At 43.9% G+C, this 14,652-nt stretch overlaps 1 protein-coding gene, 1 non-coding gene and 1 pseudogene across 6 annotated transcripts in view; 2 read left to right on the top strand and 1 right to left on the bottom strand.

The window, feature by feature from the left end:
• The window catches only part of SMCHD1 (structural maintenance of chromosomes flexible hinge domain containing 1), a 151,134-nt gene extending 149,306 nt beyond the window's left edge, over nucleotides 1–1,828 (bottom strand). For all 5 annotated transcript variants that reach the window (XM_033178210.1, XM_033178208.1, XM_033178209.1 and 2 more), the window contains exon 1: nucleotides 1,455–1,828. In XM_033178210.1, coding sequence (XP_033034101.1) covers nucleotides 1,455–1,640 — 186 coding nt within the window. In that variant the 5' untranslated portion in view covers nucleotides 1,641–1,828. The remainder of the gene's footprint in view (nucleotides 1–1,454) is intronic.
• A 1,397-nt stretch (nucleotides 1,829–3,225) lies between these two features.
• Nucleotides 3,226–4,984, top strand: LOC117064256 (annotated as a pseudogene).
• Nucleotides 4,985–8,490: 3,506 nt separating this feature from the next.
• Nucleotides 8,491–8,593, top strand: LOC117064314. Its single transcript, XR_004429377.1, has one exon. It is a non-coding gene; the product is annotated as a U6 spliceosomal RNA (small nuclear RNA).
• Nucleotides 8,594–14,652: the final 6,059 nt, after the last annotated feature.

The following is a 14,652-nucleotide window of genomic DNA, read 5'->3' as shown; positions in this document are numbered from 1 at the left end:
CGTTAAAAGACACTTCTGACACTATTAAGTGAAAAAATTAAAGAATATAAAACACATATTTTAGTAATTTAAAAAATGGAGTGTGAAGGAGGAGGAAGGCTGAAAAGAGTACTCTCAGGTGCTAAGAGTAGTCATACAGCAGTTTTACAGCGAGTAAAATACTTACTTTCTCCCCCCCTCTGGTTCCATATTTTCTTTACTGATGTTTTTACAATAAACATAATAAACTTAAAAATTTCCCTTTTGTAGAATGGTTCTGAATACAAAGCATTCAACAAAAAAGATGAGCATTCATTCACCTTTCAAACACAACGGGAATCTACTACATTCAGGCACAGAATTAACTTGAGTGGATAGGTTTTTGTCTTCATTCATTTATCCATTCTAATCTGGGCATTTACAATGTGGCAGGCACAGTTCTAGACGCTGGGACTACAGCTGTGAACAAAAGAAAGTCCTTACGTCCCAAATCGTTTTCATTCTACGGATCATAATTTCAATTATTTCAGCAACCATACCGTTATATGGTCTAGAACATTTCTAAACTTATCAGCCTCAAGACAAAACACCGCTTCAAAGTTCTTTTCTTTCCTTGGAAGCTAAGTGTTCTTAACAGCTTAAAAGGGGACCTCATGCGGTTAATTCTGAGCATGACAATATTCCTTCTTCAAAGCTCAGGCAATGCCACCACCTCTTATCTATAAAGTACATCACAGTTTAAAGCAGATTTCCCTACACGTTGATTTTTAAAGCAAACCAACACACGGGGTAGGTACGTTCTCTGGTGTTCCGCAGTCACCCATACCAAGCTTTGACTCGGTTTAGGAACTCCCAAGGGTTAGGGCTCGGAAAATCAGAAGGCCAGCTCTACCTGCAAACCGACCTGGCCAGTGTCTCCGCGCGGAAGGATCCCCTCCAGCCGGCCCCGCCCCAGAAGGACCTACAACCTTGACAGGGCAAGCCGGGGACACCCCGCATCCTCTAACGAACTTGGGGGAGATCGACTCCGGGAATTTCACAACTTCTCATCGTCGCAACACTCACAACAGAGCCCCTGGGTGTTAACTCCCTTCTCTCGTTTTAAAAAAGTTACAAAGTAAAAACAGACACCAACGGCTTTCCCTAGACTGCAGGGCCGCGATCCGGCTAAGCTCGCCCAGGGCCAACACACGCTGAGGTCTCAACCCGGGCCGGCCGGGCCTCCCGTAAACGGAGCGGAGGCCGAGGGAAGGCCACGGAGGAGCCGGCTCTGCACTCCGAGGCCCGGGACAGGGCCCGCCCGAGGCGTCCGGCCACCAGGTCACGGACAAGGCGGGCACCTGGGAGGGAGAAGCCAAGGCCGCAGGACCAGGACCGGGTGACAGGTTTATTGCCCTCGGTGAGCAAGTTGAGTTTCTCGTCACCCTCCCACCCCCAAGTCTACACGCACATCCCTTCCTCGCCCCTTCGCGTACCTGACACACAGAGGCGCGAAATCCCGCGTAGTCCGAGCGCTCCCCGACCTGCAGAGACCGCTCCCCGAGCTCGGACTCCTTTTCGCGCCGGTCAAACAAGTACACCGTCCTGTGGCCGACGCCTCCGCCATCCTCCTTAGTACCCACAGAGGCCCCGCCGGGCCCGCCGCCGTCCGCCGCTGCCATATTGGGGAGAAGGAGAAAAGACAGCGACGCCGGCCGCCGCCAGGCTCAGGGCTGAGGGGCGCGCTCCGCGCGGCGCCTCAGCTCCAGCTCCCGGGGCGACTCGAGGCCTCGGCCCGGCGCGCTGCAGGTCCTCCTCAGCGGCGGCGGCCGAGCAGCGGCAGGCGCGAGGATCACCCGGGAACCGATTCAAACGCGCTCCTGCCCGTGCACCACGTCACTTCCGCGCCCCGCCACTCCTGAGGAGAGGGGGACGCGCGGCGCGCTCCTCACCGGGCCCGGGCCCAGCGCCTATCGCCGCCTACGCGAGCCTCCCGGTGCGACCTGCGACCAGAGCCGCCGCCGGGACTGGCGCAGGAGGAAGAGGGGTGGCGGGTGGCGGGCGGCAGCGAGGGGGCGGGGCGAATCCAGCAGGCCGCGCGGGCAGGGGCGGGGCTTCTCCGCGCGCGCGCCCGGGGCCCGCCTCCTCGGTCCTCGCGGAGTTGGAGGGAGGCTGAGTCCTTCGCGGGCGCCTGCGCCCTGCGGGTTGTCCTCAGAAGCCGAGCCTGGAGAGCAGGGCTCGGGGGCAGCGCGGGAATCTCACGAAGAGCTGTGTTCTTTCGGCAGAAAGGGCCCCGCAGGCTTCCCGCCTCGCCATGATCCAGACTGAGCTTATAGGTGTCGAGCTCGCGGCGCCGCGCCGGCTGGCTAAACCCTCTGTGGCTGGGTCGCGTGGACGCGGCGGCGGGAAGCTTCAGGCCCGCGGTACTCGCCGGGTGCAGAGTCCCCCGAAGCGAGCACCGCGAAGCTGGTCGGTTAGAACGTCAGAAGGGCACTCTGTGACGTCACAGCGCCCCCGCCCGCACCCTCTGGGGTCCCTGGAGCGCCGACGGCATTCGGGGTCCGGAGGTGACTCCAGCGCCCTAGTTTTCTCTCTACCTGTGCTTCGCGGTCTCCCACGTACCTGTAAATTGTGAAAGAACCCACGCCACAGTTACTAGGGTTAAATTAGATGTTCGCAAAATTCTTAAGCCCTAATGCGTTTTCAATAAAAGCCTTTAATCGTCATTACTGAGCAACGTTTCTTTAACTATCCTTATCGTGGGCAGGTAGTGCCCTAACTCAACAAATAAAATGCCATTGTTAGAGGACTAGGTTTACTCTCCGATTCTTAGAAGTCGTGACTATTGTATACTTGAGAGTGATATGTAAATTCAGAAACCCAAAGGTAGCAGATAGAGGGGTTTTTCAAACTCAGAATATAAGCCTGGATAATAGTGCGTTTTCTATAGAGGGGTTTTTCAAATCTCAGAATATAAGCTTGGATAATAGTGCGTTTTCTGTTTTACTAGGTTTGCTAAAACCTAGTATGGACAAACTTACAAAGTTAGTATTACGTTAGAAACCTAGATTTGCTTGTTGATGTCAAGACGTTTCAAGGTCGTGGGGTATGTATGTATAATTGGCTACACATATGCTAGAGGTAGACACCAACTGGAACGAAATTGTGAAGGCGTGTTTGGGGAACATAAATCGTTTGGCTAGAAGTGGGGAAAACTGAGCGGTAGATGGTGGAAGATAAAATTGGAAAGACATAAATTGTGGCCAAATGCCGTTTATGTTCCTTAAGGTGGAGGTGGAGGAAGAGAAAACAAAAAAGTAATCCCCGATTCTAATGGGATTTCTTTGAAGTCTGATGTTTTATTTACCTTTCAAATTCATGCGAATGTCTCTTTCTATTCCTTTATATAGCGGTGTTTGAGTTAAGTGACTCAAAGAAAAACAAATTGTTTTCCTAATTCTTAGTTAATGGATAAGATGAATTGCCTCTCTACTTCAGCAAATTGAGATTAGAGCTGGAGGTTCGTCATCAGGGCAATTTCTCATTTCTCTGTAATACCAAATTATACAAGCACACCTCTTTCATGTCTTTAGAAGAGATTTCAGGATCATCTCTAAGAGATTTTTTTTTTAATGGTGCCAGAGAAGTGTACTGCAGTATTATGGGCAGCTCTTAGTGGTAACATTGATGTCTTATCTTGTTGAGAGATCGAGTCTGAATCGGTTTCTTAATGGCAGTATGGCATCACTTTTGTTCTCAGAATATCAAACAATTTTTTTCATCAAAGAAAGATGATGAGTTTGTTATTTATTTAATTTTCATCACAAGTAAATAAAAGCGTTTGAAATGACCCAGTTCCTTAATTAGTTCTCTTCAATTGACTCTTGATTTTTATTTTAATTAGCTATCTTTCTACAGAGTAAAATATTTAAGTGGCCTTGTATCAGTTATTTATTGCTACATAACAAACTTCCCCCAAATTTAGTGGTCCCTGAAGAAGTTCCCCATTCCCTTCCTCCTTGGATTTAGCTCAAGCGTCAGTCAGGCAGCACAGACCCAGACCAGGTGCAGCTCAGAGGTGGTGAACAATAGCTCTTCATGTCTGCAATTAAAAATGGCCTCCAGTAAAACTACAGTCATCCTTTGGTATCCTTATGAAATTGGTTTCTAGACCAGGACCCCTAGGAAAATCCAAGGCTGCTCAAGTCCCTCATATAAAAGGGCGAAGTATTTGCATGCAACCTACAGACATCCATTTAAATCATGTCTAAATTACTTATAATACCTAATACAATATAAATGCTATGTAAATGGATTGTTATACTATATTTTCATTTGTATTTTTTTGTTGTTTTATTGTGATTTTAAAATATGTTCGATCCTCAGTTGATAGAATCCAGGCAGGCAGAACCCAAGGATACTGAGGGCCACAGTACATTGCAAAAAAAAAAAGCGGGGGGGGGGGGGGACAAAAGACTTAATGGAAAAAGTATAAAAGCTGATGAAGCCGAGCCTGAGGATTTTATGGTGGAAAAAGTATTACACCAAGGTGTGGTGAATGGGAAGGTGGAATAGTCCCTGAAAGGGAACGAATTTACACTTGCTGACAATAATTGAGAACCTGAAGAAAACTTAGATTTTCCTAAGTTAATTGAACTATTTCTTAATCCTCAAAAAAACTGGTAAAGGAAAAGACAGTACAAAAAGAAAATCTTTATCCGATACTGAATCTGATGACGCCAAATGAAAGGGATGCTACTGAAAAACCAGGAGACTTTGCCAGAACTCTTGATCCTAAGCAAACAATTGGTGCCACAGACTGCAGTGAAGAATGAATGTGTCTAATGGAATGGAAAGATTCAGATGAGGCTGATGTGGTGTTGGCAAAGAGGCAAACACGAAGTGTCCTCAAATTGCAAATTGTGTTTATGAAGAGAGACTAACTTGGCATTCCTGTCCAGAAGATGAAACTCAAAAATTGTTGCACTGCAGTATACTGCCATATAGTGTGTGTGTACGTGTGTAAAACCTAGGTCTTGATTTTCTTATTAGTGTGAAATATTCTATTTTTTAAAAAATAGAGATAGAGTCTCACTATGTTGCCCAGGTTGGTCTCAAACTCTGGGCTCAAGTGATCCTCCTGCCTTGGCTTCCCAAAAGTGCTGGGACTACAGATATGAGCCACTGTGCCCAGCCAGCTATTTTCTTTTTTTTTTTTTTTTGAGATGGAGTCTCGCTCTGTCGCCCAGGCTGGAGTGCAGTGGCCGGATCTCAGCTCACTACAAGCTCCGCCTCCCGGGTTCACGCCATTCTCCTGCCTCAGCCTCCGGAGTAGCTGGGACTACAGGCGCCCGCCACCTCGCCCGGCTAGTTTTTTTGTATTTTTTAGTAGAGACGGGGTTTCACCGTGTTAGCCAGGATGGTCTCGATCTCCTGACCTCGTGATCCGCCCGTCTCGGCCTCCCAAAGTGCTGGGATTACAGGCTTGAGCCACCGCGCCCGGCCAGCTATTTTCTAATGAAATCTATTTTCTACTTCAAACTCTTGTTTTGAAGTAGAATCGAGAGAGTTTTGGGGGTTTGTTTTGGGGATTTGTTGGGGGTTTTTCATCAATAGCACTTGTTACTTTTGAACAAGTAGAAAAAAGCTCTCTGTAGCTGCTTCATTTACCAGAAAAGAATATTTGATTCCATGGCATATTATTTCCTCTGCATTGGAGAACAGCTTTTCTAAATGTTGGGAACATTTTCCGTAATCGTTACTCAATCATAACTTGTGGTTAACCTATAACGCCTAAGGCTATTCTGAATTTTTATTTGTTTGTGTATATGTAAATACACACATACATAGTTGTGGTTTTGTTTTTTACATGACCTAAGAAATGGCATTTCACAATCATGGGTAAATGCAAGTTTTCTTCTGGAATGCCGTCATTCTAAGCAGCCCAAGGAATAGATCACCTTAAGTTAAAATTTTTCGTAAAGCCACAATGTTTCAAATTGAATAATTTGTAACTAATTGGCCAAGTTAAATACAATGTAAACAATTTAAATTGTACAATTTAAAGAAGCCAAATCAGAGCCAGGTGCAGTGGCTCACGCCTCTAATCCCAGCACTTCGGGAGGCCAGGCGGGCTGATCACCTGAGGTCGGGAGTTCAAGACCAGCCTGACCAACATGGAGAAACCCCATCTCCCCTAAAAATACAAAATTAGCCGAGCATGGTGGTGCATGCCTGTAATCTTAGCTACTTGGGAGGCTGAGACAGGAGAACCACTTGAACCCTGGAGGCAGAGGTTGTGGTGAACTGAGATCGCACCATTGCACTCCAGGCTGGGCAATAAGAGCAAAACTCCTTCTCAAAAAAAGGAAGCCAAGTCAGAGTTCATAATGTCTACAGCTATAGTCATATAAAAGCAACAGTTTATTTGCAAAACCTTCTAAAAGGAGAAATTTTATCACCAACAAGCTCCCTACTCAGATAAGGAAAGCAGACAGATACTGATGTGGCTTTTTTTTTTTTTTAGACGGTCTTGTAATGTTGCCAAGACTGGTGTGCCATGGTACAATTATAGCTAACTGCAGCCTTGAACTCATGGGTTCAAGCAATCCTTATGCCTCAGCCTCCCAAGTAGCTAGGACTACAGGCACATGCCACCACACCCAGCTAATTTTAAAATTTCTTTGTAGAGATAGGGTCTTGCTTTCTTTTCCAAGCTGCTCTCGAACTCTCGGCCTTGAGCGACCCTCCCACCTCAGCCTCCCAAAGTGCTGGGATTGCAGACATAAACCACCACTCTCAGTCCCATACTGGTGTGTTTTAATTAGTCAAGCAAGGCTTAGCTAAGTGGGCATTTAAAGATTCCTTCTGAAGAACCATTTCTTTACAAAAAGTTGAAAATCTTATGCTGTATTGGCCAAAAGGTCATAATTCATGGAATGTCTTTGTTCATGAAACTAAATAGATGGTTAGAGATGTTGCTGTTTAAGACCTGGTGGCATACATGGGTGAACAATTGCAATGTAAACTCTTGACTTGCATGCTTTTTCTTTACCTCAACCCATTGATTACATGTAGGCTCAATCCTTTCACTATTTAGGTTGCTGGTTCAGAAGAAGCCAGGAAAAACAGTAACACTATAGTAATAAGAATGTTGCCTGAGTGTGTATTGCTTACTTTCTTGTAGATACTGCTGAATAGCGATCAATATGTAGCTTTATATTTTTAAAAATCAATGACTTAGTGGCTTAAATAGGAATCATTTATTTGCTTGTGATCGACAATTTGGGCTAAGCTCAGCTGAACAGATCTTCTGCTGGTCTCACTTGAGATCAGTTCAACAGCTTCAGTCAGCTGGTAGCTTCACCAAGGCTGGATGGCTCACAATGGCCTCACTCACATGGCTGGCAGTTAGCTGAGGCTGTTGGTTAGAGCGCCTCAATTTTCCTCTAGTAGGCATCTTTAATAGCATAGCTTGGTTTCTTACTTGGTTGTCACAGCATTCCAAAACAAAAGGCTCCAGTGTGCAAGTGCTTATGGAAGCTCTGCTTACATCACATTTCCTTCCTTTTCTTTCTTTCTTTCTTCTTTCTTTCTTTCTTTCTTTCTTTCTTTCTTTCTTTCTTCTTTCTTTCTTTCTTTTTTTTCTTTCTTTTTTCTTTCTTTCTTTCTTTTTCTTTTTTTTTCTCTTGAGACAGAGTCCCACTGTGTCACCCAGGCTGGAGTGCAGTGCACAATCTTGGCTCACTGCAGCCCCTGTCTCCTGAGTTCAAACAATTCTTCCACCTCAGCCTCCTTAGTAGCTGAGAGTATAGGTGTGTGCCACCATGCCGGGCTAATTTTTGTATTTTTAGTAGAGATGAGAGTTCACCACGTTGGCCAGGCTGGTCTCCAACTCCAATCCACCCGCTTCAGCCTCCCAAAATGCTGGGATTACAGGTGTGAGCCACTGCACCCAGTCTGCATCATGTTTTCTTTTTTTTTTTTTTTTTTGATTGATATGAAGTCTCTTGTCCCCGGGCTGGAGTGCAATGGCGTGATCTCCGCTCACTGCAACCTCTGCCTCCCAGGTTCAAGTGATCCTCCTGCCTCAGCCTCCCTAGTAGCTGGGATTACAGGTGTGTGCTACCATGCCCAGCTAATTTTTGTGCTTTTAGTAGAGACAGGGTTTCACCATGTTGGCCAGGCAGGTCTCGAACTCCTGACCTCAGGTGATCCGCCTGCCTCGGCCTCCCAAAGTGTTGAGATTACAGGTGTGAGCCACCGTGCCTGGCCTACGTTTTCTAATGTCCCACTGGCCAAAGCTAGTTATGCAGCCAAACCCCTGTGTCGTCCACTCCCACAACAGAGGTAGGCTTACAAAAATCCTGATAGGGAGAATAGCGCTGTATCTATATATTGAAATGAGACGAGTTTGAAAAAGTATTGCAGATATATGGTAGCTGGCAAAAAGAAGGAAAATAAAAAGCAGTCTTGTTAGGATTTGCTGATGAGATTAAATTTCCCCCAAATAAAAATACCTAGAAAATTGTCTTGCTTTGGCAGCACATATACTAAAATGGGAATGATACAGAGAAGATTAGCATGGCCCCTGCACTAGGATGACACACAAATTCCTGAAACATTCCGTATTATAAAAAAATAAACATACCTAGAAAATAAAGGGCAAGGGCCGAGCATAGTGGCTTATGCCTGTAATACCAGCACTTTGGGAGGCCGAGATGGGCAGATCATGAGTTCAAGAGATCAAGAGCATCCTGGCCAACATGATGAAACCCCGTCTGTACTAAAAATACAAAAATTAGCTGGGCATGGTGGCGTGCTCCTATAGTCCCAGCTACTCGGGAGAATTGCTTGAACCTGCGAGGCACAGGTTGCAGTGAGCTGAGATCGCGCCACTGCATTCCAGCCTGGCGACAGAGCGAGACTCTGTCTCAAAATAAATAAATAAATAAATAAAAAGAAGGGCAAGGAAAGTGGTTTTGGGGGGTTATTTTTTATTTTGCCCATTTATGGAGAATTCTACAGGATGAAAGTGATTTTTTTAATACCTCTATCTTCTCAAATTTATTTATTTTTATTATTTCTAGAGAGATAAGAACAATTTTAGTGACATGAATTCAGGTTTTGCCAGTTAAAATACTTTCTGTAATGTGATTTGTGACTTTGAGCCCCAAATCTACCAAATTGGTAGAGAACATTTTGGCGTTCCTTCATTCCCAGTTTTTGTTTGTTTTTGTTTTTGAGAAAGGATCTCATTCTGTCTCTCAGGCTGGGGTGCAATGTCACGATCTCAGCTCACTGCAGCCTCTACTTCCTGGGTTCAAACCATCCTCCCACCTCAGCCTCCTGAGTAGCTGGGACCACAGTTGTGCACCACCATGCTCGTCTAATTGTTGTGTTTTTTGTAGAGATGGGTTTTCACCATGTTGTCTAGGCTAGTCTTGAACTCCTGAGCTCAAGTGAGCCAACCACCTCAGCCTCCTAAAATGCTGGGATTACAGGCATGAGCTGCTGTGCCCAGCCTCATTCTCAATTTTAACAAGTTCAGTGCTCTGGGTGGTAGGGGTAGAGGCTCATCCATGTCTACAGGTGGCCTCTTTAGATCTAGTGGCTTCTTGCTGCTTTTGTGCTGCTTGGGACATAGGCACCATTTGCAAGGGTTACTTTTAATCCCATTTGCCTATATATACCTGTAGTATTTGGGGGAGGGGAGAACCAGGCCATTTTACCACCCTACGGGGAATCTCTTTTTTAATCTGGATAAAATCCTTTGCCTTTCTCTTCCTTCAAGGCACTCTATCAAAGCCTATAAATCCTTTTCTCGGCCAGGTGTGGTAGCTCATGCCTGTAATCCCAGCACTCTGGGAGGCTGAGGCGGGTGGATCACCTGAGGTCAGGAATTTGAGACCAGCCTGGCCAACATGGCAAAACCCCACCTCTACTAAATTAAAAATTAGCCAGTTGTAGTGGTGCATGCCTGCAGTCCCAGCTAATCGAGAGGCTGAGGCAGGAGAATTGCTTGAACCAGGGAGGCAGAGAGGTTGCGGTGAGCCGAGATGGTGCCACTGCACTTCTGCCTGGGCACAGAGCCAGACTCCGTCTCAAAAAGCAAACAAAAAAAGGCGCAAGCCATGAATAAGCATTTCATAGAAGAGGAAACACAATTAGGAAATAAACATATGAAAAGGTACTCAATTTTTTTTTTTTTTTTTTGAGACAGAGTCTTGTTCTATCATCCAGGCTGGAGTGCAATAGTGTAATCTCGGCTTACTGCAACTTCTGCAGTTGAAAAAAAAATGTTTTCATTACCTGTTTGATTATGCTTTTATTTTGATTGTAAAGCACTGATTATTTTTCCTTCAAAAATCCATGTAGTTAGGCCAAGGTGGGCAGATCACCTGAGGTCGGGAGTTCAAGACCAGTCTGACCAACATGGAGAAACTCCGTCTCTACTAAAAACACAAAATTAACCGGGCATGGTGGCACATGCCTGTAATCTCAGCTACTCCCGAGGCTGAGGAAAGAGAATCGCTTGAACCTGGGAGGAAACTTGAATTGTGTTTCCTCTTCTATGTGGTTGCAGTGAGCCGAGATCACACCACTGCACTCCAGCCTGGACAACGGTAGGAGACCCTGTCTCAAAAAAAAAAAAAAAAAAAATCCATGTAGTAGACTTTTTCCTAATATATGAAAAATGGTACTTAGAATGTATTGAGTTCTTAAGCCGTCAGTACCTCTACAAACACTTTACATTTTCTTGTTCAGTCTGTTTTTAGATCATGAAATATTTCATACATACAAGAGTATACATAATCTAAACGTCTCTGAAAAGACAAACACATCTGTAGCTACCATTAACTTAAAAAAAAAAAGAGCATTACTGATACTTTAAAGGCCCCAGTAAGCCCCTTCCAAAATGACATCTCTCTACTACTGAAGTATTCTCTATTCTGAAATTTGTTGGTATTTGTTTTCCTTCTGTTTGTAATAAATTATTTAGTTTTTGAGTTTTTGAACTATGTGTACATATATACATTTTTCTGCTCATTTTTTGTTCATCATATTTGTAAGATTCAATAATGTTGCTGCAAGTTACTGTAGTTCATTCTTTTTTTATTCTGTTTTACTATTATGTAGTATTTCTTGATATGAATCCACCACTGCTTCTCCATTCTCCTATCGATGAACATTTAAATTATTTCCAGGTCTTTGGTTTCTTTGTCTGTTTGCTTTTACTTTTTAGAAATCAAGCTTCTGTGAGTATGTTTCTGTTGTATCCTGATGTTCTTATGCAGTGGATATAATATTGCATAGGTTATATATCAAGTGTCATAGAATCTGGCTAATTTATACACTTACCTGATAATGCCGAATTCTTTTCCAGCGGTGTAGAAGACCTGTTGCTCCACTACCTTGTCAACACATGGGAGTGTTTTACTTTTGAAAATTTCTGTCAATCTGGTAGATGTGAAATAGTACCTCATTGTGGTTTAATTTGCACCTACCTCATTATAAATGAGATTGAGGCTGGGCATGGTGGATCACACCTGTAATCTCAGCACTTTGTGAGACCAAGGCAGGCAGATCAACTGAGGCTAGGAGTTCGAGACCAGCCTAGCCAACGTGGCGAAACCCCAACTCTACTAAAAATTCAAAAAAGTAGCCAGTGTGCTGGCACCTGCCTGTAATCCCAGCTACTTGGGCAGCTGAGGCACAAAAGTTGCTTTAGTCTGGGAGGCGGAAGTTGCAGTAAGCCGAGATTACACTGTTGCACTCCAGCCTGGATGGCAGAGCAAGAATCTGTCTCAAAAAAAAAAAAAAAAAAAAGATGAGCACCTTTTCATATGTTTATTTCCTAATTGTGTTTCCTCTTCTTAGAAATGCTTATTCATGGCTTGTGCCTTTTTTTTGGTTTGTTTTTTGAGGCAGAGTCTGGCTCTGTGCCCAGGCTGGAGTGCAATGGCAGGATCTCGGCTCATTGCAACCTCCACCTCCCTGGTTCAAGCGATTCTCCTGCCTCAGCCTCCTGAGGAGCTAGGACTACACGCATGCGCCACCATGCCCAACTGATTTTTGTATTTTTAGTAGAGACAGGGTTTCACCATTTTGGCCAGGATGGTTTCAATCTCTTGACCTCGTGATCCACCCGTCTCAGCCTCCCAAAGTGCTGGGATTACAGGCATGAGCCACTTCGCCTGACCTCGTTGTTTGTTTTTTTTTTTACACAGGGTCTTGCTCTGTTGCCTGGGCTGGAGTGCAGTGGCACAATCAGGCTCACTGCAGCCTCAGCCTCCTGGCTCAAGGTATTCTCCCACCTTAGCCTCCCAAGTAACCGGGGCTACAGGTGCAGGCCACCACACCTGGCTGAATGTGCCTTTTTTTGATGAAATTACTGGATTTTTTCCTATTGATTTTTTTAAAGTTCTCTACATATTGTGGATACTCAAATTTTGTTGGTTATGTCTATATAACATCTTTTCCCAGTTTGTGATTTGTAATTTCCCTTTCTTTGTATGTACCGTACATACGTATGTATGTACGGTACATACATACTTACCTTTTAATGAATGGTAGTTCTTGCTCTTAATATGTTTGAACTTACCAAATTATTTCCATTATGATTTGTACTTTTTGGTCTCTAAAAATTCCTCTAATACCAAGGCATTTTCAAATTTAATTTAATTAAATTAATTAATTAATTTATTTATTTATTTTGAGACAGGGTTTCGCTCTTGTTGCCCAGGCTGGAGTGCAGTGGCTCGATCTCGGCTCACTACAACCTCTGCTTCCTGGGTTCAAGCGATTCTCCTGCCTCAGCCTCCCAAGTAGCTGGGATTACAGGCACTTGCCACCACACCCAGCTAATTTTTGTGTTTTTAGTAGAGATGGGGTTTCACCATGTTGACCAGGTTGGTCTGGAACTCCTGACCTCAGGTGATCTGCCCACCTTGGCCTCCCAAGGTGCTAGGATTACAGTCATGAGCCACTGTGCCTGGCCTCAAATTTTATTTTTGAAGTTTAAAATTTTTCTATTAAAAACACTTAATGGCCAGGCATGGTGGCTCACGCCTGTAATTCCAGCACTTTGGTAGGCCAAGGAGGGCAGATCACCTGAGATCAGGAATTTGAGACCAGTCTGGCCAACATGGAGAAACCCCATCTCTACTAAAAATACAGAAATAGCTGGTTGCGTTGGCATACGCCTGTAGTCCCAGCTAGTCAAGAGGTTGAGGCAGGAGAATCACTTGAACCTGGGAAGCGGAAGTTGCAGTGAGCCGAGATCGTGCCACTGCACTCTAGCCTGGGTGACAGAGCCAGACTGCCAAAAAAAAAAAAAAAATTCCTTAAGTTGTACAAAGTTGATTTTTATGTATTACATCAAAAGGGGCTCCAACTCCTTTTTTTCAAATTGTCTGATCATTTATTGAAGTCTATGTTTCCCCTGCTGTATTATGTGTGACTTATTGTTACATACCAAGTTTCCATAAATGCATGCCTCTGTTCCTGGATTGTCTAGCCTGTTTGGTTGGTCAATTTTTTTTATCCTGTCTACTAATACTACACTTCCTTAATTACTCTAGCTGTATTATATTTTGATGTCCGCTGGAGCAAACCACCTCATCTTATTCCTTTTCTGGAGTGTCATGTAGTTGGTTTTGCTTTGTTTTTATGTCATTGCTGCCTTAAAGATATGTGGTTGTTTTTTTTAGGTATCACTTGTGATAATTTCCTCCTCTTTTTGTTCAGTGTTTTCTCACACAAGTCACACTTAGAATTATGGTCAACTGTGTTTCCATAATAGTAATACCTGAGGTTCAATAAAAACCTGAGTACATCATAAGTTTTCTAAATTGACTAGTATTGCTTTGTAAATTGCTTACCGAATGCTTAGTTGTGGTTGGAAAGCTGCTGTTTATTTCCACATCAAGCTCATTATCAGATCCCACAACCCTTGATATTTCATCGTGTTCATAATTACCCTGTGCATTCTGATTCAATTACAGCACTAATAGACCAGATTCCCTAACAACACAGAAAGACCAAGTTTTTAAATCACTCACTGCTTATATAAAATTTTCTCCTTCTTGGCTTTTCATGGGTTTCACCCAACTGAATTACATGATTCTGCTAATTTCACTTGCATATATACACACGTGGCAGAAATTTTCAAGACAAATAAAATTGGGAACTTCTCCCCTGGCCCCAAATTCTAAAAGTAAAATTGACCCTCTGGACTAGAGTAATGTATGGCTTTATCCTGTGACTTCCTCACCCCCTTGTATCCCAAATTGAGAAGCATGACTCTTGGCAGTCAGAAACAATAAAAAATTTTTATAAGTGGGTATGGCATAATAAGATCTATCCTAAAAATAAAACTCTGGCAAGAGTGGAAAGGAGGGACACCATTTTGTGCATACTTTAAACCTTAGTTAGATGATAAAATGACAGTTATTAAAGATCTATCATCATTCATCCAATCAGCAAACACATATTGTGTGGAAAGTGAGATAACAAATCAAAGTCTGTCTTCATGGTGCTCACATTCTATAAGGGGAGACAGAAAGAATTAACAAATATACAGAATGTCAGGTGGAGATCAACATGCCGTGGAGAAAAATAAAGGATGCAGAGTGCTAGGGGCTGGATGGTCACACTTTGATATAAAGTCAGAGAAGATCTCTCTGATAAGGT

The sequence above is a fragment of the Trachypithecus francoisi genome, unplaced genomic scaffold (genome assembly GCF_009764315.1).
Source record: "Trachypithecus francoisi isolate TF-2019V2 unplaced genomic scaffold, Tfra_2.0 Lachesis_group19, whole genome shotgun sequence".
NCBI lineage: Eukaryota > Metazoa > Chordata > Mammalia > Primates > Cercopithecidae > Trachypithecus > Trachypithecus francoisi.
This window is presented reverse-complemented; position numbering and strand designations above follow the sequence as displayed.